The sequence below is a fragment of the Thermobia domestica genome, chromosome 18 (genome assembly GCF_964235325.1).
Source record: "Thermobia domestica chromosome 18, izTheDome1.hap1.1, whole genome shotgun sequence".
Classification (NCBI taxonomy): domain Eukaryota; kingdom Metazoa; phylum Arthropoda; class Insecta; order Zygentoma; family Lepismatidae; genus Thermobia; species Thermobia domestica.
This window is the reverse complement of record NC_137471.1, coordinates 86431183-86455151: the sequence shown is the minus strand read 5'-3', so window position 1 is coordinate 86455151 and position 23969 is coordinate 86431183. Positions and strand designations below refer to the sequence as shown.

The 23969-nt window shown below is 35.5% G+C and overlaps 1 protein-coding gene across 5 annotated transcripts in view; it reads right to left on the bottom strand.

Annotated features, from left to right (window-relative positions):
* LOC145675746 (uncharacterized) overlaps nt 1-23969 on the bottom strand; it is a 190565-nt gene that overhangs the window by 134878 nt on the left and 31718 nt on the right. For 3 of the 5 annotated variants that reach the window (XR_014129204.1, XM_081746391.1, XM_081746393.1), the window contains exon 2: nt 21126-21280. The exons of 1 other annotated variant lie outside the window; for it this stretch is intronic. Coding sequence is in view for 1 of the 4 variants with exons in the window: in XM_081746393.1 (XP_081602519.1) it covers nt 21126-21174 (49 nt within the window). In the remaining 3 variants the exon portion in view is untranslated. Of the gene's footprint in view, nt 1-18913; nt 20289-21125; nt 21281-23969 lie in introns of those variants that run through there. One more of the 5 variants, XR_014129205.1, reaches the window with a different exon arrangement.

Sequence of the window (23969 nt, the reverse complement as noted above, 5' to 3'; positions counted from 1 at the left end):
AGATGTAGCATTAGCTTCTCATATGGGGACACTGAAGTTCGTTGTATCCTGCAAGCAAAAATATGACGTCATCAGTCACCGGATGAGAACATCAGAGAACGAGAGAGAGAGAGAAACATGTGCGTTCATGCAGAAGCCTGAACTTAACTCCTACGAAGAAATGTTATCTTCTTCCTCAAGTTTAGGGACACAGAACAACTTTGAATTTTAGTATAGGATATTCTATAACTCTTTTGTCTTTTGTTTGTATCTGACGTTTATAGGTGCCTTATGTCTTTCATCCTAATGTGTCGCTGATGCGTGAATAGAAATACATTATTTTAAAATACTCTTAATAGCGGTCAATTATGTAAAAAATGTTTTCTTCGATTAATATCTATATAAAATTAAGACAAGTTTAATTAATTCTGTTTTAAACGTATAAATGTACTGATATTAACCTATGAGACATTCATGATGAGAACGAATTAAATGATGGAATGAAGAAAGCAGGAAGAAACGGGAGAACACTCAGAAAACCCACGCACGGAGTTTGTCGGCCACACAGCCTACTTAGGTATTTTAGTTAAATTTTAAAGTAGTTTGCTGCTACAGGCGCTGGATGTTTTAGATGAATTTAACAAGGTTGATATGTTTAAAACAAAATGTTTAAAACGTGTTTAAAACATGTTTAAAACGAGGGCTGTTGTTTTATTCAGTTTGTTTTAAACATTTAAACAAAATGTTTTAAACGTGTTTTTTTTTTTTCGATGGTGGTTGAACATGTTTAAAACAACTAAAATATCAGATTGAGTAAGTTAATTTAATTTTCTAACAAACAATCCATCCTCCGCAGGATTTGTGCATGGAGTAAATTACAAGCAGAGTTATATTCTTATTATAACAGCAATTACTGAACGAAATTCTGCACATCAATGTGCGTATAACTAAACCAACAGAAATTCAAATGAAGAATGAAATTCAACATTTCTTAATTTCCAAGAATAACTGAGGTTAAACACACTATACACTATTCTAAGATCCAAATTCACAAATTCAACACTTGGGTATTTTTTGATCACTATCATTTCCATAATAATGAAGAGTTCTCACATCATAAGCTAGAAGAAATGCTCTGACAAATACAATACAACTCATAGAAAAGAGCAGTGACTAGCCTACAAGGAGCAAACGACATATTTTAACTAAACAGTTTTCAAGATACATCTCTATCTGCAATATGGGTAGCTAATAATGATTAATGTCTACGGCATAACAACACAATTAACTCTAGACGCCCGCCAGGGATTTTAACTAAATGGTAGACTCTCACGTTCGGGGCTCTGGTGACCTCCCTAATTATCACAGAGTCATGAGTTATACACCATTGGAAAGCTTATAGACCATAAATTCCAATGAGGTAACATTCGTGAAATTCCCGCCGTATTCATAGAAAAAGAACAAACATAAAAAATCATTAAAAATATGAAAATATTGACTTTGCGGGGCTCTGGCAACCCTTGCAGCCACCCTACGCTGACAAAATGATGAATGTGTAGGCCACATACTTGCGACAATAATGTAAGAAATGGTAGCCATTGCTGCCATTGCGTAATGAATTCGTTTTATGTAGGGAATATTTAAAAAAAATATGCGCAGAAAACATTCATTGAATTAGACATTCTCTCCCCTCCCCCACTATAGTACCACGTCCATATGCAAATCATTTTTACTGCACACATCATGTATACGAACAAGAATGATGCTTCTAGACCACTTCAGTGAAATATATCTTGTCTTATATGGGACCGTCCCGAAAATAAATGTAAATTAACCAAATTTGACCCCCTCTTCTTCTATAAACAACAAGTACACATACAGGTTACTATCATGTAGGGGACTACCTCATTCCTTCACATACCAATTTTTATGGATGTACCACAAAGGGGGGAAGAATACTCGCCAAAACCTGGTGAAAAAATTGATGAAAAATTAAAAAACGAACTTCAATCTCCCTTTCTCGGCCATTTATACGTACCCCCTATATACATAAAATGCAACTGACGGAAAGCTTCATCCCTCAAAAATACTTTGGTACCAAATCATCTTTCTATCTTAATTACAGGCTGAGCAATTGATGTTTGTTGTAAAAATAAATCTAATTTATGTCAAAAAACTTAAACTCCAAAAAATGGCTAACTTTGCCCTTTCCCTTCTCCCCCATATAAGCAAGAAGTACAAATACACGATATTACCATTTAGTCGGCTACTTCATTGCTTCACGTAACAATTTTTATGAATCTATCCACCAAGAGGGGGAATAGCCCCCCAAAAAACTGTTGAAAAAAACACGATATTTACCCACCTTACATAAAATGCACACCAGCAAAGTTGCATCTTCCAGGAATAAATTGGTACCAAAACCATCTTCCAGCCTTAATTTGAGGTTTATGACTGAGCCATTGATGTTTAAAGCCCTGACACAGCAGTTGTGTCAATGGGCGTTTAAAGATTAAGAACGCAGACGACCAGTAGAACGTAACACAAAGAAACTAAACTACATAATCCGTGAACGGAGATCGGGAAGATCATGATTTCTTTCTCCGGAATTGAACATTTGGGCGGATCGAGATGAGGGAAGTTCCCGAAATTTGATCTAGCGGTTGAATATAGATGGCAAGCAATACCTAAGAGTGTAAAAATGTAATATATATGCGTATTTAGATTATTGTTTTAAACAAAATAAACATTTTAAACATGTTTTTTTTTGTTTAAAACAAAGTACATTGTTTTAAACGTTTAAAACGTTTTAAACAAATAAAACATGTTTTAAACATAAAAAACGTTCTTTTTTTAAAAAACGTTTTTTTTTCAACCCTAGAATTTAAAGGGGTTTGTTGATACACGAAGTCTAACTATTTTAACTGAAATTTAACAGTTGCTGGTGCAGGAAGCTAGTGATTTCAGTTGAATTTCAAGGGGTTTGCTGACGTAAGTAGTCTAGCTATTTTACCAGAAACTAAAAAGGAGTTGCTGGTACACGAAGACGGTTATTTCAATTGAATTTAAAGGGATTTGCGGGGGGCGCGGGGACTCAGTGGTATAGCGTTCACCTCTGATGAATGGGGTCCTTGGTTCGACCCCAGCTCGTGAGCTTTGTGGTGGACAGACACCGTGTGCGTGGATTTTCTCCGGGTTCTCCCGTTCAATAGAATTCCCACTTTATACATTCCACCATTGCATTCATTTCTCATCATTACCGTCTCCTTTAGCCTGGCCGGCATAATTGTGGAATGTAAAAATTAAAGATTTTCTTTTTTAAAGGATTTGCTGATACATGAGGCCTAGCTATTTTAGCTAATGTTTAGAGGGGAAGCTAATTAATTCAGCTGAATTTAAAAGGTTTTGCTTATACGCAAACCTTGCTATTTTACCTGAAATTTACTGAACATCTTATATTGACAGAAAGCAGGCCCGTATCCAGGCGGGGGGTTTAGGGGGGCCGGGCCCACCCTAAATTTTTGCGGGCCCCCTCTAAAATTTTCACGGTAGGCTTGCAAATTAACTATAATATGGTGATGAACTATAATATGGTTGGATCGGCTCCCCCCTAACTTCAGCCGGGCCTCCCTACATTTTTGGGCTGGCTACCGGCCTGACAGAAAGTACAAGGTTTGCTCATCTATAAAACGTAGGCGAGATTCACAAATTATGGTCAAATGGAAAACCTAGATATGTAGGAAAAAATTCGCAGATATGCTAATATAGGAAACCTACTGAATTCAGAACTTTAATTTGTTTTTATCAAAGTATTAACACTTTAACAATATCATAATTTGTCCATTTCAAATCTCAAATTATGAGCAAGTGAGTGTTCTTGTGAAAGGTTAACGTGTTCGTTTACATATAATGACTTTATTTATTTACTTAAATGCTGATATTGAAGTAATAAAAGTCGGCATTTGAAACAACAAGCACGTGTTTTCTCTAAAATGTACGTAAGGATGATAATAGAGTTAAGCAAAGGAAAATGACAGGCAGTTATTGTGTACTAAATACAGACGTCAATCAACAACTAAAAAAAAAAAGAACAATAAACAATAAAAAAACACGTAAGTGCATATGGGAAGAGGTGAACCAAGCAACTTACTTTTATCTTTGTTTGAGACTGACTGACGCCAAGGAAATTGGTAGGTACCCTGCAGCGCAAGCTGACTTTTTTTGATTTATGCCTTTCCGATGAGGGCAGGTAGAAAAAAAAGCACTAAGTTGTAGGAAGGAAGAAAAATGTGGAAGAATATACACCATATGAGTATAGAGCGTACAATGACATGTATGTCAATCAATAGGTAAATGTTTGTCAAATAATGGTCTTCCACGATATGCCTTTTTTGTGACCTGTTATTCGTGTGTTTATGTGTGTTTTAATTAATGTTGTGTATTTGTATGTTGCCAAATAAATACAGGGATGGTTTTGCTGTTTCAAACATACAGCAATGTCATGTGTACACCACGTGAAGAAGTTTGGTTAGAATATGGAAAGTAACTCAATGGTATGATGTGTACATTTGGGTTGCATACTACTAAGGGGTAATTAATCTATGAGAGTACATGGGTGCTTTGGATTAATTGGGTGGATCAACTCTATCAACGAACTCGACTCATAATCTTTGACCTTCTACATCTTTACCCAAATCTATGCTGATTCATTGAGTAGTTTTTCAGATATTTTCATGTGTTTGTACTGTTGGTCTGAGTTCTTATTCAGTCAGATAAAACACGTGTTAATTAGTGATTATTTTTAAAGTGTTTTCCTTAAAGAAGTTATTTATTTCCATGATATTTTCAGTTACATATCACATAGCATTCGTTCCCATTTAAATTTTTTGGCTGACCCCATAGTACACCAGGAGCGCATTTGGTGCAAGGATAAGGCTCCATTCCATGCGCCATTTGAAATTTTCCTATCTTGCTTTTTGTTTCTTCCTCTTATCTCCAACCGTTTGGGATTTATAAGCGCTGGACTGGACTTTTGTCTGAAATACTTGGTATAAGGTTGGCATATCACTACAAATGTTTCGCAGTTTCAGTTTCAAGCAGACACCTTCCCTACCCTTGACCCATATATTTAGTTTATACTTTGGGAAATTAATATACAAAGTGGCGTACGCAAGGTTTTCCGGGTTTTAACCCCCTTCGAGCAAAATAATATGGTAAATGTATATTTTTATATAATAAGATAGTGTATAATTATACATATACTTCTTTATTTACTTTTTGGTTCAAGTGACATCATGAATATCGGTCATTTTCATGTAATGTTGCCAAGCTTTGCAATTTTTCTTGCAAAGGTAACCAATAAAGTTATGTTGCCTTTTGTGGATGTCAGTGTTCCATTGGCCCTCACACCGTGAGTTGAACGCGAATAGAGATAAGGCGAAGGTCAAATGTTGGTGTGGGTATATCCAACATACTATCTGGTTGTGGCAATTCAGTTACACCCTGAACTTGCGGAAGGACAGAGTGAACATGGTACCTCTACAGAGCGTCAGGTGCATAAGGACGTGTATGTTGTACGAGTTAAAACTGGACTCAAACGCCGCTGCAATGGGGCGGAAGATATGCCACGCCTTTGATGAGGTGTCGTGACTACGCAGACAGTGCAGCGATGGTTTTACAAGTTTAAGGACGGTGACGAAACACTCGAAGACGCACCGCGTACCGGAAGACTAATACAAGTACGAAATGATTTTCAGGCAGCAATTGAGGCGAACAGTGGCTAGACATGTGAGGAACTGGGACTGCACTTCAGTATAAATGGAGAAACCATTCGGCAACACCTCCATCAACTTGAGGAGCACTATAAGTTGGGTCGATGGATCCCACATGATTTGACTCCGGGCCAGAGGGCGATGCGAGCAGACACATGTGTTTCTTTGTTGTCTCGTCTGAGGAAGGAGCTATTTCTGGACACGGTATTGACATGTGATGAGAAGTGTGTCTTGTACAAAGCTCCACGGCGTCGTCATTATTGGTTAGCATCCCATGAACCGGTTTCAAAACAGCCGAAACCAGCACTGCGCCAGAAGAAAGTCCTTCTGTGTATTTGGTGGACTGCCCGCGGCATCGTGCATCGGGAACTGCAACTAGCTGGTCAGAGCACCAATGCAACTGTGTACTGTCAGTAGTTGAGCTGTGTTCAAGAAAAACTCAAAATGCTGGATCTCAAAGGTATCCTGCTGTTACAGGACAACGCTAAGCCCCACGTGACTAGGATGGCCCGGGACACCATTCAACGCCTTAGATGGAAACACTATTGAATCCTCCATACTTCCCGAACATTGCACCGTCCGATTATCACATGTTCCATTCCTTGGGCAATCACCTTAGAGAACGCCAATTCAAATCCCTAGTAGAGGTGCAAAATGCACTTGATATCTTCTTTGCTTCATGGCCCACCAAATTCTACCGTGATGAAATTCATGGCCTTTCAGGACGTTGACAGAATGTCGTTGATGCTGATGGGGACTATTTTTGATCTTCCAGATACGTCTTAGGTGACATATCGATGTTCGAAGGCGGTGGATGAAAAAGCGACAGAATTTTCTTGGTTACCTTTATAATTCTATATCTAATAATTATATATATGTAATTCTCTCGTTTTTATAATGCTTTTATACGTAACTGCAAAGTATAAGCGTTGTCATCATCATAGGTATTCTGCCATTATTGGCTTGGCAGGTCATTTGCTGCAGTTCAGAAGCTTCCATGCTTTACGGTATTCTACTAATCTCATCGTATTCACGTACGATTTTTCTGTTTTGATATCGTCCAGTAATTGTAATCTTCTTTGCTTTCTCCCTACCTTTCCTGCCACCATACTGTCCCGCACGTCCCTCATGATACAGTTCCTTGGTAGCTAATGTCCCAACCAGTTTCCCTTCCTCTTCTTAATACAAGTAATATTTAAAATTGTTCTTTTGTCACCCACCATTTCTAACACATTCTCTCATTCGTTTTCCGCTCGATCCAGTGAATTCTTACCATTATTCTCCACATCCACATTTCAAAACCTTCCAGTCGTTTATAAGCGTTGTAAATTTCATAATTCCATATCTAGCATATTCATTTGATAGATCTCATTCGAATTAAATTATCCTGGAGATAGCTACATCCATTCATTATATTCTTGCCCAATCCAAACTGCAATGCCACCAGAAATCAACCTCTGGACCTTCTAACTAAAATATGAGAGCTATGCGAGAGACCAGTATTTACAAGTAGTAGTATGTACATCACTGGTAGAATATGTGTGTGTCGCTGTTAAGAGAAATCAAACAACAATAGATTCAATCTGTTACTTGAAAATACATATTTTTGAAATACATATAAACTCATAAATAAGTAAATAATCCATTCGAACCAAATAAAAACTATCGAGTGCCTCAGATTGGCAACGAATAACATAATTTTCGATGTAATAAGAAATGGATTTCCTTGATTTTGTCGGAAACTACGCATGATGATTTATCCTCATGCATGTTATTTTGTGTAATTCGATGTCATATATCGGTTGATACGTGTCTTATTTTTGACAATGTTAAACACATAATAATAATAATAATAATAATAATAATAATAATAATAATAATAATAATAATAATAATAATAATAATAATAATAATAATAATCAGAGATAAAAGTGGATCTGAAAAGGAAGGGAATGCATGACTTCACGTCATCCCTCGTGCCTATCTTTACCCATTGTATTTTTTATGAAGTAGAGGAACGCCATACATATTTTTGGAAGTGGGGGAATGACATCCCCAGCAATCCCCTTACTTTTACCCCTGATAATAATAATAAATAATTATAAACTTTATTTTACGTGTTGAGAACAACTAAAATGCAGCACTTTGTCATATTTTATAACATTATTTTAAAATTAAAACATAGTAAAAGAAATAAATAATGATTAACCTATCAACATGACTTGATAATAAGATAAACTCTGACAGTGTACTATAGTGAAGATTTCAAGCTAAAATCTGCCACTACGTTAAAACGTGAATAATTGCGGAAATTTACGCAATTGTTAAGTAAAGGTGCTTCACTTGCCTTATTCAAAGAGCACCTCTGCTTCAATTATAGTAAAATTTCTTCCGAAAGACATATATAGTATTTTCTTCGTCCCAGTCGATCTTGGTTTCATAATTACGCCATAGTATTGTTTGTTCAAGCTGAAGCAAATAAGTTATAAATTTTTCCCTCTTTAGGGAGAGAAAACGTTCACACACACTCATATATATATATATATATATCACCGTGTATTCATCTAACATAACTCACCCTGTTGCACTCAAACGTGTGTGTGTGTAAACTTATACACGCAGCAGGCAAGCTAGTTTTTTCCCCTTAGTTTAATCGCCTTGAAATGAATAATAAAACGCATAGAATGAACCATTGCTTGTTAGAAATAGCCTGGGCGGTTTTCTTCAGAAGACAAAAACAATCTTTGAAACACACAAGAAAGGAACAAAACACGAATAAGTAAACACGTATATGTGTATTCTATGGAAGGAAGAAATATTTGACAGGGAATGAGAGGTGGGGAATCATAAACTGTCAAATATAATGCTTTTTATTTTTTATGATTATGTTATACAGTGTATGCTTATACATAGGAAGCTTGTATTAAAACTACATTACCGAAGGAACTAACATTACGTATGCCTTAGACTTCATAGCCTATAAAAATATAGGTGGGATTGAACTGGTATTATCTATAGTAGCAGATCTGAGGGAGGGGGTCGTAATTAGCGGTAGTAAAGAAGTGTAAGTCACTTCCGAGTTTGGACCCAGCTCTTTTACTAAAATAACATAATTTCCAATTGAAGATACATGAAAACCTTCTCTATATTTTCCATATCAGATTTCCCAAGCTGTGCGTCGCAGCGCCTCTGGTGCACCTTGTCTAGCATACAGGGTTGCCATGAAATATTTGGAAAGCTTCATTGAAATGACACTTAGCTGTAGATAGTCATCATTTTCGGCCATATGATTGACCTCAAGGTGGGGCGATGAGTGATCGCATAGGAAATAGTAATTTGTTGCAGATTTAGAATGTAGGTAGCTTAAATAAGTAAATTTCTTTGAAAAAATAAAGCCTTATTTCAGGTTAAGAATGTTGGAATAAATGAAACGTTTTATTTATTTATTTCTTTTTTCACCATGCTACTACACCAACAATGTTACTCTATGTACAGTACAAAGTGTTTTTCATGGCTCGTATCGTCATCTGCTAAGTTCAAAGGGGAATTATTTGAAGATTTGTCACTGTAATGCTTGTCACACCTGAGACAATGGCTATAATGGTTCATCATAATCATTATAGGTATTCTGCTATTGTTGACAGGTCCCTATTAGCAACTGAGAAGCTTCTATGCCATACGGTCTTTACCTATAACCTCTTCGTCTTCATCTTCACGTGCAATTTTTCTGTTTTGATGCTGTCCATCAACTTTAGCCTCCTTTACCCCTTCCCTCTCTTTCCTGCCACTATACTTTCTAGTACGTTCGTCACAATACAGTTTCTTCTCAGATAATGTCCCAACCAGCTTCCCTTCCACTTTTCAACAATATCTAAAATTGTTCTTTTCTTCCCTAACATTTCTGAAACCTCATTCGTTTTCGGGTCGACCTGGCTAATTCTGTACATTCTTCTTCACACCCACATTTTGAAAGCTTCAAGTGTTTTTTTTTATCGTTTTTGAGTAATATCCATGTTTCTGACCCATATAGTACAATTTTTTCTCAAGTCTTTATTCAATAAACTTTTCTTTCTTCCAAATGTTTATTTCACCATTTCTAACCTTGCTTTAATTTCACGTTCGCACTTCATATTATCACTAATAATACTGCCCTCGTACCAAAAAAAAAAAAAAAAACTATTCTATTTTCATCTGTTCTATTATCTCCTCTCCTACTCCTATACATTATATTTGTTCAACTTTTTTGTATTTTAAATCTGGGAACATGTCACTATTCTTTATGAGACCGGATTTTCGGGACATACTCTACATAAACAAGTTTTATGAAACAGGCTATCGTTAATCCCCTCCCCCCCTTGGAATCAAAAATAACGCTACACTACCCCGCAGTATTAGTTACACAGACTAACAATTGAATATGGAATTATGAATCCAAAGAATTGGTATATTGTCCTGAAATCTGTTCAATGAACACCTTGTTATAATATACAAATATACAAGGATACATAAAATGCATACAAAAATAAGATATAAAGATGTAGTTAGTTTAAGATTTTTCTTCCTTTTTTCATACCCTGGAACAAAGACAACTCAAATTAATGCAGGTAAATAGGAGTAATAAAGTAGTAGCTAGTTGAAGCTAGTTAAAGATTTCACATATAAATAGGTGTGATAAAGTAAATTACTAATTGGAGATTTCACATATAGATAGGAGTAATAAAATGAATAGCTAATTATTTTCCTTGTGTCACATATTTTTCTTTTCATTTATTTCTAAGCAAAATGTTTTTTCAGTGACAAGGGGACAGGAATGATTACAACCCGCTTGGGTGATATCAATAAAACGGAGAAGTTACTCATTATTCCCAATTTTGTAGTAATTACTAGCATTGATATCAATAAAAAGAGAACTGACCACTACTCGTCTCGGCTGACCTCGGAGAAGCCCCGCCCTTTTGAAGTAACCACACCTCTATTCTCGAGCCGAGTAACTACTCCGCGTTTGATATCAGTAAAAATCAAAGACTCCTCTGTGATGCTAGTAACTTCTCCAGATTTATGGAGCAAGCTAAATAGGTGACTCCGTGTTAAATATGGCAGAGTATATGATTAGTTTGCTACGTAGAAAAACTTATAAACTCTTATAAACTGCATAGAAATGTTGCAAATGGAGATTACAAAAAACATTATAGATCAATGAAAGAAAATGTAGAGTGGTTAGCACAACATTTTTTTAGGAGAATCTACCTAAATTTGGGGTGGTGCACTACGTAATGAAGAAAAGATGCGGGTTTTCTTTCGTTACGTGAGTGATCCGCGATTCCAGGTAGGAATGTCAGAGGATTCTGGTGTGGCTCAAAGTACTGTGTCTATTGTGCTGTCCGTGGTGGCTATTATTTGGAATTTGACTTTACATCAATTGTCTGTATTGAAAATAGTTTTTTTTTTTTATGTGTGTTTGTGGAACATTTATGCATGCGCATGTCTTAACCTAGGTGTTTATACGTATGTATTTATGTTATATATCCTAGGTGAACGACACCTGTGTCCTACCTTGGGCCGCCATCGAAAAACTATGATACACTAAGGACATCGTGAACCAAGAAAGTGTGGGCAAGATTTGTCTATATCAGGGGTCTCCAAACTGCGATCCGCGGGACAATACTGTCCCGCAAGTACCATCAATTCAGTCCGCCACAATTTATTTACATTAAATTGTAAAATTTACTAACTAAATCATACAAAATAATAATCAGATGTTTTTATACGACCAATTAAGAAAAGAATGAAATAATACTGGCATACATAACGAAGTTGAACATTTTGACTGTAATTAAAGATATGAGATTTATCCTTAAAATTTACAATAAGTGACATACATAGATAATTCGCATAATTAAATTAAACATAATATTATTTGGCTGTAACTTCCCATTGGCACTTATTTACAGTTGTAGATCAAGTATACCAGTAGAAATTATCAGTAGCGGCTTCAAATACTCATCAATTAACTTGAAACTGTAAATATTATCTGTATATTTCATTTTGGAGAATGCTTTTTCACACAGATATGTAGTTCCAAAATAGGAAACAATGCCACGAAAAAATTCATGCAACTGATCAAACATAAAATTCCAGCAATGATCAATTTAAGTGTTTTTTTTTTTTTTTTTTTTTTTAATATATCGCTCCAAATCAATCATTTCTGCTTCGAAGTTCTGGAGCAAAGAGCTTCTATGTCGGCGTTAAAAGGATTTTGAAAAATCTTGACATTTGTAATTGCATCAAAATCTGAAAAATGAGACTCAAAATTTATTTTGAAAGCAACCGAAAGCTTCAACTGTAAAATCTACCGGAAATGGAGTCTCCGTTTGCTGATTGAATGTTTGCCATGTATTAAAATGCGTGAAACTATTTTTTTTTTTTTTAAATTAGGATTGAAACAAAACCATTTTTTGTCGAAAGGACTATTGTCAAAAAGTGAGTGTATAAATCAAGCAGGAGCTGATCTTCTTGTAATTTTAAATTAAGGTCAGTCATATGTTTAGTTAAATTTGTATAAAATGCTAACTCTTATAACCACTTATTATTATGCAACTCAATCACAGGATGATTCTATTCAGTCGAGAAAATTTCGATTTTTGTTCGTAGTTCAAAAAAATCGCGTTAGAGGGCTGCACGGTGGCTCAGTGATACAGCGCTTATCTCTGGTGCGTGGGAACCCTAGTTCGATGCCCGTCTAGTACGTTTGCGGTGGACAACATCGTTTCCGTGGGTTTTCTCGGGTTACTACCGTTTTCTCTCACATTCTAATTCCACCAATTCCTTCATCATCATTAACTTGCCCTACTTATCGTCTCCCTTATCCTAAAGGGCATAATGTGAGACGTTGAACTGAAAGATTTCAAAGATTAGAAATCAAGTTAAAACTTTTCACTTAGCTAAGCCAGCGTACTACAGTATAATATGATAAGTCATTTTATCCAATCTCTTCAATAAACTCGAGTAATTGACGATGATTAAGCTTGTGTGATCTGATATAATTAACAGCTGACATGATTGGCTGACATATCCAAGCATTTTCTGCACAAAGACTATTGATAAATGACGCAAATACGACAAATGGTTCTGAACGACCGTTTTCTACGGCCTTTGATACGAAAGCAACGACACCTTTATTTTTTTTCACACATGTTTTTGTCACAATCAGTAGTGATATATTTTATTTTTTTCCATTGAAAATTGATTTTCTAGATAATATTTTCAACTTTTTTTTTTTTTTTTTTTTAAATATCTTCTCCAGTGGTCGTGCCATGAATACTATGAATATCAAGAAACTCTTCATACGCTTTTTAATTTTTATCCATTCCTCGAATAAAAAGTAACATCTGAGCAGTATCTGAAATATCTTTTGACTCATTCAGGGCCGAAGAGAACCTCTATAATCGTCGGTTTTTGTCAGACAAATGACTTAAGAGTCTTTATCCCGGCGAAATTAAAATACCGCTAATTTTACAGTAATTATGTGATATCTTCAAATAGATAAAATATAATTGAAATATGGAACAAGAGCGCTCTAGACAATATTATTTTGCGTGAGGTACCGTTATCACAAATCACCTAGTGGCTTTCCGTTTTCAGCTGTTTAGAAACGCGAAAATAAATGCCGATTTTCAAAATGGCTCGAAATCGAAAGCAGATAAGTGAGTCGTGATAACGGTTTCTCATGTAAAATAATATTGTCTAGGGCGCTCTTGTTCCACATTTCAATTATCTTTTATCTATTTGAACATATCACATAATTACTGTAAAATTAGCGGTATTTTAATTTCGCCGAGATGAAGACTCTTAATATATGTTGCTGCAATATCATCTATTCTTCGAGCCAAAGTGTTAGCTGACAAACCGATGATTTTAAATAAATTAATTTTTGGACACATTATTTCTGCTCCTGCAAGCATGCAATCCTTGATTAAATATTCGTCAGTGAATAATGGTTTCTCATGTTTCCATATTGAATGAGCCACGCGGAAACTAGCACTAGCTGCCTCTTCTTGTTCAGCATTTATTTGCTTAAACAATTGCTGAGATTTCAAACCGATTTTCAAAGATTTATGTTTTTCTAACTGTAAGCTTCCTGTAAATTTAGGGTAATTTTGAGAATATTTAATAATGTTTTATATTGTACCCTTTGAGAACTGATTTTGTTCCATTGCTAATTACACACACTTCCTTCAGTATTTCTCTCAGAAACTATGATCCGGGAGGGCATACTTAGTATTCGGAGGGGCACATAATATTTTCATACGGTGCTATTCTATTTATTATTATATTATATACTTATTGGGCCTTATGCAGAGTTGTTCTGACGCGTGATTAGTGCCATACTAAAGAGTTCGAGTAACATATGTTTCTTGCACTAGTCAGGCCTTTAGTATGACTCTGATCATACGTTAAAACAATTCTGCATAAGGCGAATTATTTTCGTCTCCTTCAGAGGTCACTCTTAGAGCTGAGGGGGGTACTGCAATACCCCCCCCCCAAAAATGTCTAGAAGAAACACTGATTACCTTATTCACATTACTTGACTTAATCACGAAATTGAATATTAGAATATGAAATTCAGATATAGACATGCATTAAACGTGTGTGCTCACAACAAAGTGCATCTTGAAATTTTAGAAGGGGTTGGGAAAAGTAATGGGGTTGGAAAAGTGAAATTAAATCAGATAGACGTTGAATGGATTTTCCATTCTGTGGTGTTTCTTTCGTGTTTCTTCCGTAATGTTCCTCTACTCGTGGCTTTTCACCACAAGCCATTAATCAAAGGCAAAAGTTGAACTCCTTGGTTTTATTTGACATGTGAGTAAAAAATAAAAACGACAACAGTATAGAGTATCATCGGAAAATTTTGTATAGTTAGAAGTTGATGGTTTCCCTTTTTATGATCAAATTGCCAACACTGATTTGAACTTAATCTGAGTGGGAAAGACATCATGAGCAGCTTAGTCATATAAATCATGTCCAGGGCCCGAACCAGGATTTCTTGAACGGGATGCACAATTAACTACCACCAGTGGCGGATCCAAGGAGGCTATAGGGGCTATAGCCCCCCTTGAAGCTCAGGTATACACTGGATGAAATGGGCTTCAATCCTGCTTTACACTGGATAAAACGGCAAAATATGGTTTAGCCCCTCCCTTGATCATATCCTGGATCCGCCCCTGACTACTTTGATTTAAATTTATAAGTTTTTAAATGCCTTTAGGCATGTGTGGTATGAATGAGGAATATTACTTTGTTCATTAAATCCTTTTCCTTCAATCTTCACAAAATCGACTTAAAACTATTGCTTTTGCAGAACTAAGCTTTCTTTAAGCCTCAAACGGACACATGACAGCAGAAAGTTTCGGAAAATGTTGCTTTTTCACTGATATGTTCTCATTTTAGATATTGTATACTAACAGTGAAGGGGGTTGCATGTGCTCCGGTGTACTCCCTAAATCTGGTCCTGATCATGACCTTTTAGCAGGTTAAATCAACGTATAGAAAACGGAATCTGAGCTTGGTTACTTTGATAACCTACTAGTAAATAAAGGTCTTTGCCGTCTTTAGTGCTCTGTGAAAATATTTTATTAAATTATACTTAATTCCCATATAACCTTGCGTGACGTTTTTGCTTTCTCTCTCTTTGCCTTGTAATGTAGAATTTTTCTTTTCTTTTCTTTTTTTTAACAAAAAAATCTTCGCGTTTGTTCTTATTAATGTGGAGAACTTAATAATTAGTAGCAATCACACGATAAAGTGTCACTGAATCATTTCATTCCTTACTATTCTAAATAGGTGTCGACAAATTAACATGACACTCACTACAGAGTGCGTGCATGATGCATCATGCATATTTGTTAGTATTAGTGTGTGTGTGTAAGTATGACTGCTCTTCCTCACACTGTCACACATTTTATGTAATCAATCAGTCCTCTACTCTTTGCTTGTTCATGGCAGTGACATTAAAAATTGTTGAAATGCTACAATGCCAGCGATTATATATATATATATATATATATATATATATATATATATATATATATATATATATATATATATATATATATATATATATATATATAAGAGAAATTAACAAACCACAGAGCTGAGCTAAAAGGAATCGTTAGAAAAATAATCATTAAAGAAAGGAAAAAATGAAAAGTGGGTGATGTAATATCAAATATATATATATATATGTGGTATATTTACCTCTCTCTCTCTCTTGCTCTTTTGCCCATTATCTTTGCATGTTAGTTCATATATATATAAATATATGAAAGTAATGAAAAAACGATAGAGAGAAGATTTACTATTAAAAAAACAGTTCAAGTAAAAAAAAGTGTGTTGTCTGTTGTATATATTCGTATATATATATATATATATATATATATATATATATATATATATATATATATATATATAACTTGTTTTGGTGTGACAGAACAGTATGTTGCGATGTTTATATATATATATATATATATATATATATATATATATATATATATATATATAAAATGTGTGTGTGTGTGTGTGAATGTGTATACTTCTTTATTTACTTCCTGGTTCAAGTGACATCATGAATATCGGTCATTCTCATACAATGTTGCCAATGCTTTGCAATTTTTCTTTCCTGGCTCATGTATAGCTAAATGAAATACTAATGAGGTTTGCGATTGCGACAAGAGAAAATCCTTGTCCTTCATTGATTTTCGCAAATATTTATTATAAGTACTGTATACACTGCGTTTACTTAACGCTTCATTTCAAATTAACGTTAAACGATTTATTCCTATGTACTTCCTCCTAATTTTGCTTTTTAGTAATGGAAGTTGATGATTATTTTTGTTGCTAAAATTTGATCTAATCCAACCTCTAATTTAGATGGTCTATAACTCGAGAACTATAGGTCTGCTCTGAAAATATTTCACATGTCTTTAAGCAATTCAAGGACTACTTCTATGTTGAGTTTGAAGAAGATCAGATAGGTTTTGTTCTGTAGGTTGTGTACGACAATTTATATACTGTACGCGGCAGCGGTGGCTCAGTGGTAGATTGTTCACCTCTGGTGCGTGGGGTTCCTAGTTCGATCCCAGCTGGTACCAAGTGAACTTTGTGGTGGACAAACACCGTATGCGTGGGTTTCCTCGTGGTTTTTCCGTTTCGCCCCACATCCTTCATTCCACCATTTCACTCATTTCTCATTATCACCGTCTTCTTTAAGCTACCCCGCATAATTGTGGGACGTAAAACTCTTAAGATTTAATTTTATCTATACACTGTAGGTCTACTTGTGATTTTTTAAAATACAAAAGTTAAATATAGCTTTTACAAGGAGTATTGCCCACAAGACGAAAAATTGAACTTCTTGGTGGTAAAGCGGTTAGCGTACACGCATTTGGCGAGGGAGACCCGGGTTCAATTCCCGGTGGGAGCTCATATAGTTCGGATATAGTTAAGCTGTGTCTGCACTAGGGATGGCCAAACCGGTTCCTGGTGGAACCGGTTTTCGGGTCTGAACGGATCCGATTCTAGAAGATCCGGTTCCAGAACCGGTTTTTCGGATCCAAATCTGAAACCGGTTCCAAGATCCAGTTCTGGAACCGGGTTTTCGGATCCAGGTCTTGAACCGGATTCGGAACCGGTTCTGAAAACCGGATCTTCAAGAACCGGTTTCTCGCGGAACCTGTTCCGCTGGAACCGAAACTTTGTGACCATCCCTACGCTAAACCCGAGCTGCTGGCAGATTGTGAACAGTGTGCTAGATGAAATGGTGGAAGCAACAGGCAGGCGCCCAGGCGGTGGCCGCTTGTCTCATTTGGATAAATAAACTCATTGGCTAAACAGGCAAACTGGCCAACTCATTTGGCTAAACACCCACTGGTGGACCAAATATTTTTTTTCTGGAGGCACAAGCGGGTCTGGGCGGGGAGGGCACAAGCGCATGATCCTCTTTGCAGTGTTTTGAAGATGAACTTTGTGCCTTCTTTAAGGGTCTTTGGGGGCTTTCGGATCAAGGTCTGGAACCGGTTTCTAAGATCCGGTTCTGGAACCGGGTTTTCAGATCCAAATCTGGAACCGGGTTTTCGGATCCAGGTCTTGAACCGGTTCTGAAAACCGTATCTCCGAGAACCGGTTCCTCGAGGAAACGGTTCCGCCGGAACCGGATCTTTGTGGCCATCCCTAGTCTCCACGTCTCATATAGCCTCGCTGTTGAAAGGGACGCTAAACTAAAAATCACGTCAAATCAAGTCGAAAACAAAAAAATTCTCGACTTGTATTGAAAAAAGACGATTAAGTACTGGTATTTTTTTTTTTTTAATCGAGACGAGCAATTGCAAGGGTATAGTGGGCGACATTACTTTACTCAAGTCTCATTTTTCAAACATTTTTTTAGTGTTACACGATTCATAGTATAAAAACTACAAATTGACAAAATGATTGCACGAACACAATGAAAAATAATTTATCGAAGTTTAAAGGTACCCAAGTCATTACACAATATAGACTACTCCAACAAGAAATGCCGTTTGAATATTATTATATCACACTCTAAGTGAATCTCTCGTGACGCGGAAGGATTCTGATAACTTCTAGATGAAATTAAGAAAAAATTATCACAATCGTAAATTGTATATATGCATTTACAAAGAGGACGACAGGGGCGGCTTTAGGATTATAATTTTGGGTAGGCCCGCTCCCTCGCTTATGGATACATATACACATTTCATTGATTAATGACAGTAAGAAATTACTTTTATAGTAGTGGTTGATGCTATTTGTTAAATAATTATCTACCATCAATACAAATAGTCGAAAATATATTTATTCTTTATTGTATCTTTTAGAATTTATATATTTTTCAAATTTTCGGGGGTAGGCCCGTGTCTACCTGGCCTACCCGCTAAACCCGCTACTGGAGGACGAGAAACATTTCAGAATGTAGACTATAAAAGCTTTGCGAGGATCGATACGATACGATACGAGATTTCTTAAAAAAAAAAAAAAAAAAAAAAAAAAAAAAACGAGATGATACGAGCTAACCTTATAGTATCGTCTCATCTCCTGGGCTACATTAGCTTTAAGTACAAAACTACTGTAACTTTGGTGGTCCATAACTCGGAAACTAAAGTTTCGCATAGGAAAATATTTTGCAGATACTGATATTTTAACTATACAGGGTGGCCCAAAAGTAGGTATACAGACCAGCATCGATTACGTATGACATTTTAATTTATTAATATAATGAATTTATTTGCTTTGGTTTGTTCCGAGGATGTAAGTGAAAATAAATTAAGAACAAATAAGGAAGAAACTAAATCAATACCTGTATGGATAACGATAAGTAAATGATATAAAATGTCATGACCGATCAGTACGGGACTGTATACCTACTTTTGGGCCACCCTGTATTTATGCGTAGGGTACGACATGATACTGTAGCAAGGGATAGGGTATGAGATGCAATGATAAAATTTGATGGGAGACGAAATGTGATGACACGAGATAACACTGAATCGAATATATTTTTCAGATCCTAATGATTGCAGAACGCCATTTTGCTATACCAATTAACGTTAAAATTGAGAGTGGTTGACGTCTACCACTTTCGGTTTGAGTGAAAGATTAGGAGAAAAGATGGTGTCTATTCTTAGAACACTAAATCGATTTTAAAATATCTCTTCTCGCTGTTATCGTTTTTGTTCTGTGTAGGTCAATATTGAAACTGGAAGTTGTAATGAATTTATATCACTTCTGGTTTTAGTAAATGGTTAATGATGGGGATAAAATGTGTTGCTCTTGGGACGCTGAATCCATTGCTGGAAACCCCTTCTCGTTATCTATGGCCGTTTTTGCTCTATAGAGATCAACATTAAAACCGGAAATGATTGAATATCACTTCCATCAACAAATTTCGTTCCTATTTTTTGACCCTCTATTTATTGGGCAAAGTTGTTATGGTTGAACAAGTAGTTCTTGAGATTGTAGTTCTTGTCTTTTGACGGTCATACGGACAGACAGGGTAAATATATAAACGAGATTTAGTCGGTAAACTAAATTCCTCAAAAAATTACCTTGGGTGTTAATATTAACAAAAATTATTAACCCAAACATAGATATTTTTCTTAGAACCAGAACACTCTTCATGAACCCACATATCACACTGAACACACTGCACTCATATTTCACCTCGAACATTTTCAAACCAAAAAAAAAAATTTTTTTTTTGCTGCAAAATATTCACTTCAGTTCGTTGTTAGGTGATTGAGAATACTGTGGTTTGGTGTTGCAAGAGTGGTCCTCATTGGAATCCTGGAGTTCTACGAAACCTTTGGGAAAGGCTTATGGAATCCCTTTTCTTCTAATTCTCGTGTATAACAGAGACAAGTTTCGACAAGAACTTAAACAATTGCCGTTGTTTTAAAGTTTCGGAAGCAACTGTAAAATTTTACTATCCTCTTAATCTTCACATTAGATGATTGCTTTCAATGCCTAGAAAGGATAATGCGACAGTCAATAAGGTGGATATATTATCTCACTCTAGTCGTAATCATATACCTTAAAATAAGACTTTCTTAAAACTCTAAAAGACATATTGCTAAATTAGGCTATGATATTCATGGCAGAATACTTAAAAATAATGATTTCTTTTGAGAAGACCGTATTGTATACTTATGCACACACACAAAAACAGTCTTCTGAAAATTGTAAATGTTGGGAAAATATTTAGGGATCTGATATTTTATAGTTTTATCATCATAACGTGAAGTTTTTAAATATGAGAACTAACAAACTGGTTGTGATCGCTAGTTGTTTTCATTCTCACTCATGTTTTCCATTCTCATTGTCCACTAGATTCAGTACATACACGCAAAAAGCATGAACTGAATGCAGCGTACAGGAAGGGGACATGAGGAGAGAAAATAAAGTTGTTTTTTTTATCTTTTACTTTATTCGCCTGATTTGTTTCTCGTGTAAGCTTAAATTATTTTGATGGCCAAAACGTGTTGAGGCAATTTCAAACTAAGAATACCTTCAAATTACCACCAAGTACCTGTGAAAAGTGTTAACATTGGTCGACTAATGGCTAAGACATTACCACAATTACTGGGTTTCGTTCTTTCTTTTTTCTGTCTTTCTTAGGTTTGAAAATAAAAGAAAAGGAAGAAAAGACAGACAGAAAGAATACACTTAAACTCTTAACTCTCCCCACCTCTTGCTTTCAACGTTTCTGTTAGTCTTCGGTAAGAGCACAATTTAATAGTAGGCGTATCACAAGCAAAACGAACGAGCTTTCTGAACAATATATGAGATACTCGGGTCACTTACCTGCTATGTATGCAAGATTACGTTGATCTTCGTAATGTAGTGTAATCATAATCTTTGAATCAAATATTTGACTTCCATCCTCTTCAAATTCTTCAGCACTTGAATAGTAATGACACACAGATGCAGGAGGAAGGGGAAGAAGGTGATCAATCCCACTATCAAATCAAAGAACCATAACGTTACATTTCCATCTTTATTAGGTAGTTTTCCAATTGTCCCAATAAATGCAGAATATACAATCACGTTTAGTATTGCCCACTAAACGAGACGGGAATTAAGATTTTCTTGTCTCGTCTCGTAAATTTTGCAGAAGTCTCGTCTCGATTCTTCAAGAAATTTTTCTAGTCTCTTTTTCAATTCTCAGAAAGCTTTCCTTTCCTCGTCTCGAGCATTTTGATAATCATGCCTCTTGTCTTGTATGGTTACGAAAAGATAGGTTGCGCTTACTCTAAGAAAACAACGCAGACTGAAAGTATTTGAGAATAACATTCTGAGACGAGTATTCGGACCCAAGAGAAAGGAAAATGGGGAATGACAGAAACTTCATAACGCGAAACTGCATAATTTATACCGTTTACCAAGTATTGTTAATGCCATCAAGTCTACGTGGCTCAGGTGGGCAGGTCGTGTAGCCAGAATGGAAGAAAGTAAGAACGCTTTCAAAGTTTCAACTGAAAGTCCAATCGAAAACGATCATTAGGAATACCTAGTCAAAGATGTTAGAACAATATTAAGATAGAACTAACTAACTAACTAACTCTATGGCCTATGGAACCCGGAGGTTCAGTGTCGCGTTCACAAAAGCTCTCCACTGACTTCTATCCTTAGCTAATTGGATCCAGCTTCTACTTTGTATTCCTATCTCTGCGAGATCCATCTTAATATTATCCTCCCATCTGCGCCTAGGTCTTCCTAATGGTCGTTTTCCTATGGGTCTACCAGTCAAGACTTTGAAAGCGTTTCTACTTTCTTCCATTCTAGCTACATGACCTGCCCACCTAAGCCTCCTAGACTTGACGACCCTAACAATGTTGGGTAAACCGTATAAACTATGTAGTTCCTCGTTATGAAGCTTCCGCCATTCCCCATTCTCGTTCCTCTTGGATCCGAATATTCTTCTCAGGATCCTGTTCTCAAATACTTTCAGTCTATGTTCTTCCCTCAAAGTAAACGACCATGTTTCGCAACCATACAGAACAACAGGCATAATTATCGTTTTATATATTTTAAGCTTCAAATTCCTCGACAGAATTCGCGACGACAAGAGATTTTGAACCGAATAGTAACACGAATTCCCTGCTTTTAGTCGACATATAATTTCTTCGTGAATATGATTTTCGTCTGTTAATATTGATCCTAAATACTTGAAAGTATCCACTTTATCAAAAGTATTATTTAATATTTTAACGCCTCCACAATTTGCTGTATTACGGTCCCGACGCACTTCCATGTATTTAGTTTTCTCTGCATTTACTTCTAAACCCATGTCCCTGCAAGCGTTTAATAATATCTCTGCATTTATTTCTACTATTCTCCTATCATCCCCTATTAAATTTACATCATCAGCATATGCCATAACCTGGTGAATGCCGTTCAACTCTAGGCCCTGCTTGCTATTAAGATAGACCTATTAAGATATACCTCTCAGAAATATGAATACAAAGTAGAAACTGGGTCCATTTAGCTAAGGACAGAAGTCAATGGAGAGCTTGTATAAACGTGACATTGAACCTTTGGGTTCCATAGGCCATAGAGTTAGTTAGTTAGTTTTAGAGTTTAGTTAGTTATGTCCTGATTTTTTCTTAATTTCATAAAGAAGTTATCAGAATCCTTCTGCGTCACAAGATGTTAACAAACGGAGATATAACAACATTTAAACCATATTTATTATTGGAGTGTTGGGTAGTGACTAGTGTTGTAAAGGCCTGGAAAAAAATGGAAATTTTGGGTTTAAAAAAACAGTTTTTTACCGTTTCTTTCCCGAGCTTGGAATAAAACGGAAAAATTGGGAAAAATTGAAATTTTCGAATATTTTACTACATTATGCTTTTAAAATGAAAACTATTTTGTATTTACTACTAGATATAGTAATCTTAACTATTTACAGTTAAGATCATTGAGTACCTAGGTAGTTATGTTTCTTGTATTAGCATAGGTAAATTTTGTGGCAACAAATATATTTGTACCACTCCTTTAAAGTTAGCACCGTGATAGAATGGAGTTATGGCTACAAAAGATCCTAAAATATAATCCTAGTTAGATTAATTAATATAGGCGCATTTAAATTATTTTAAGTAATCTTATAAAGTTACCGCTTTATGGTAAGGAGTGTTAAAATAGCAGGGCCAGAATAATTTTAGTTAATACCAGTATGTTAAAATCAAATATATCTTCCTTGATATATATATATATATATATATATATATATATATATATATATATATATATATATATATATATATATATATATATATATATATATATATCACATATCTTCCTTGTGCTGTGTAAAATTTCCGGAAATTTTGAACCCATTAGAAAAAATCTTTTGTTCGGAAATATTGGCAAAACCCGGAAAATATAATTTAAAAACTGTTTCTTCGCCTGATGCTAATCTTATTTGCTGTAACGTTTCAGCAGCATACATACAACGTATTTCGCTAGCAGGAAAAATACTTAAAGCAACAGCTTTTAATTTTAATTTTTAGTTTTCTGATTTCTGATAAAAATCCCTCTTTATTATTTGTAATTATATATTTCGAACAGCTCAAAAAGAGAGATGATCTTATTTACATATACACATATACACCCACAAGTGCGTAAATTTGAGCAGCGACAAATATA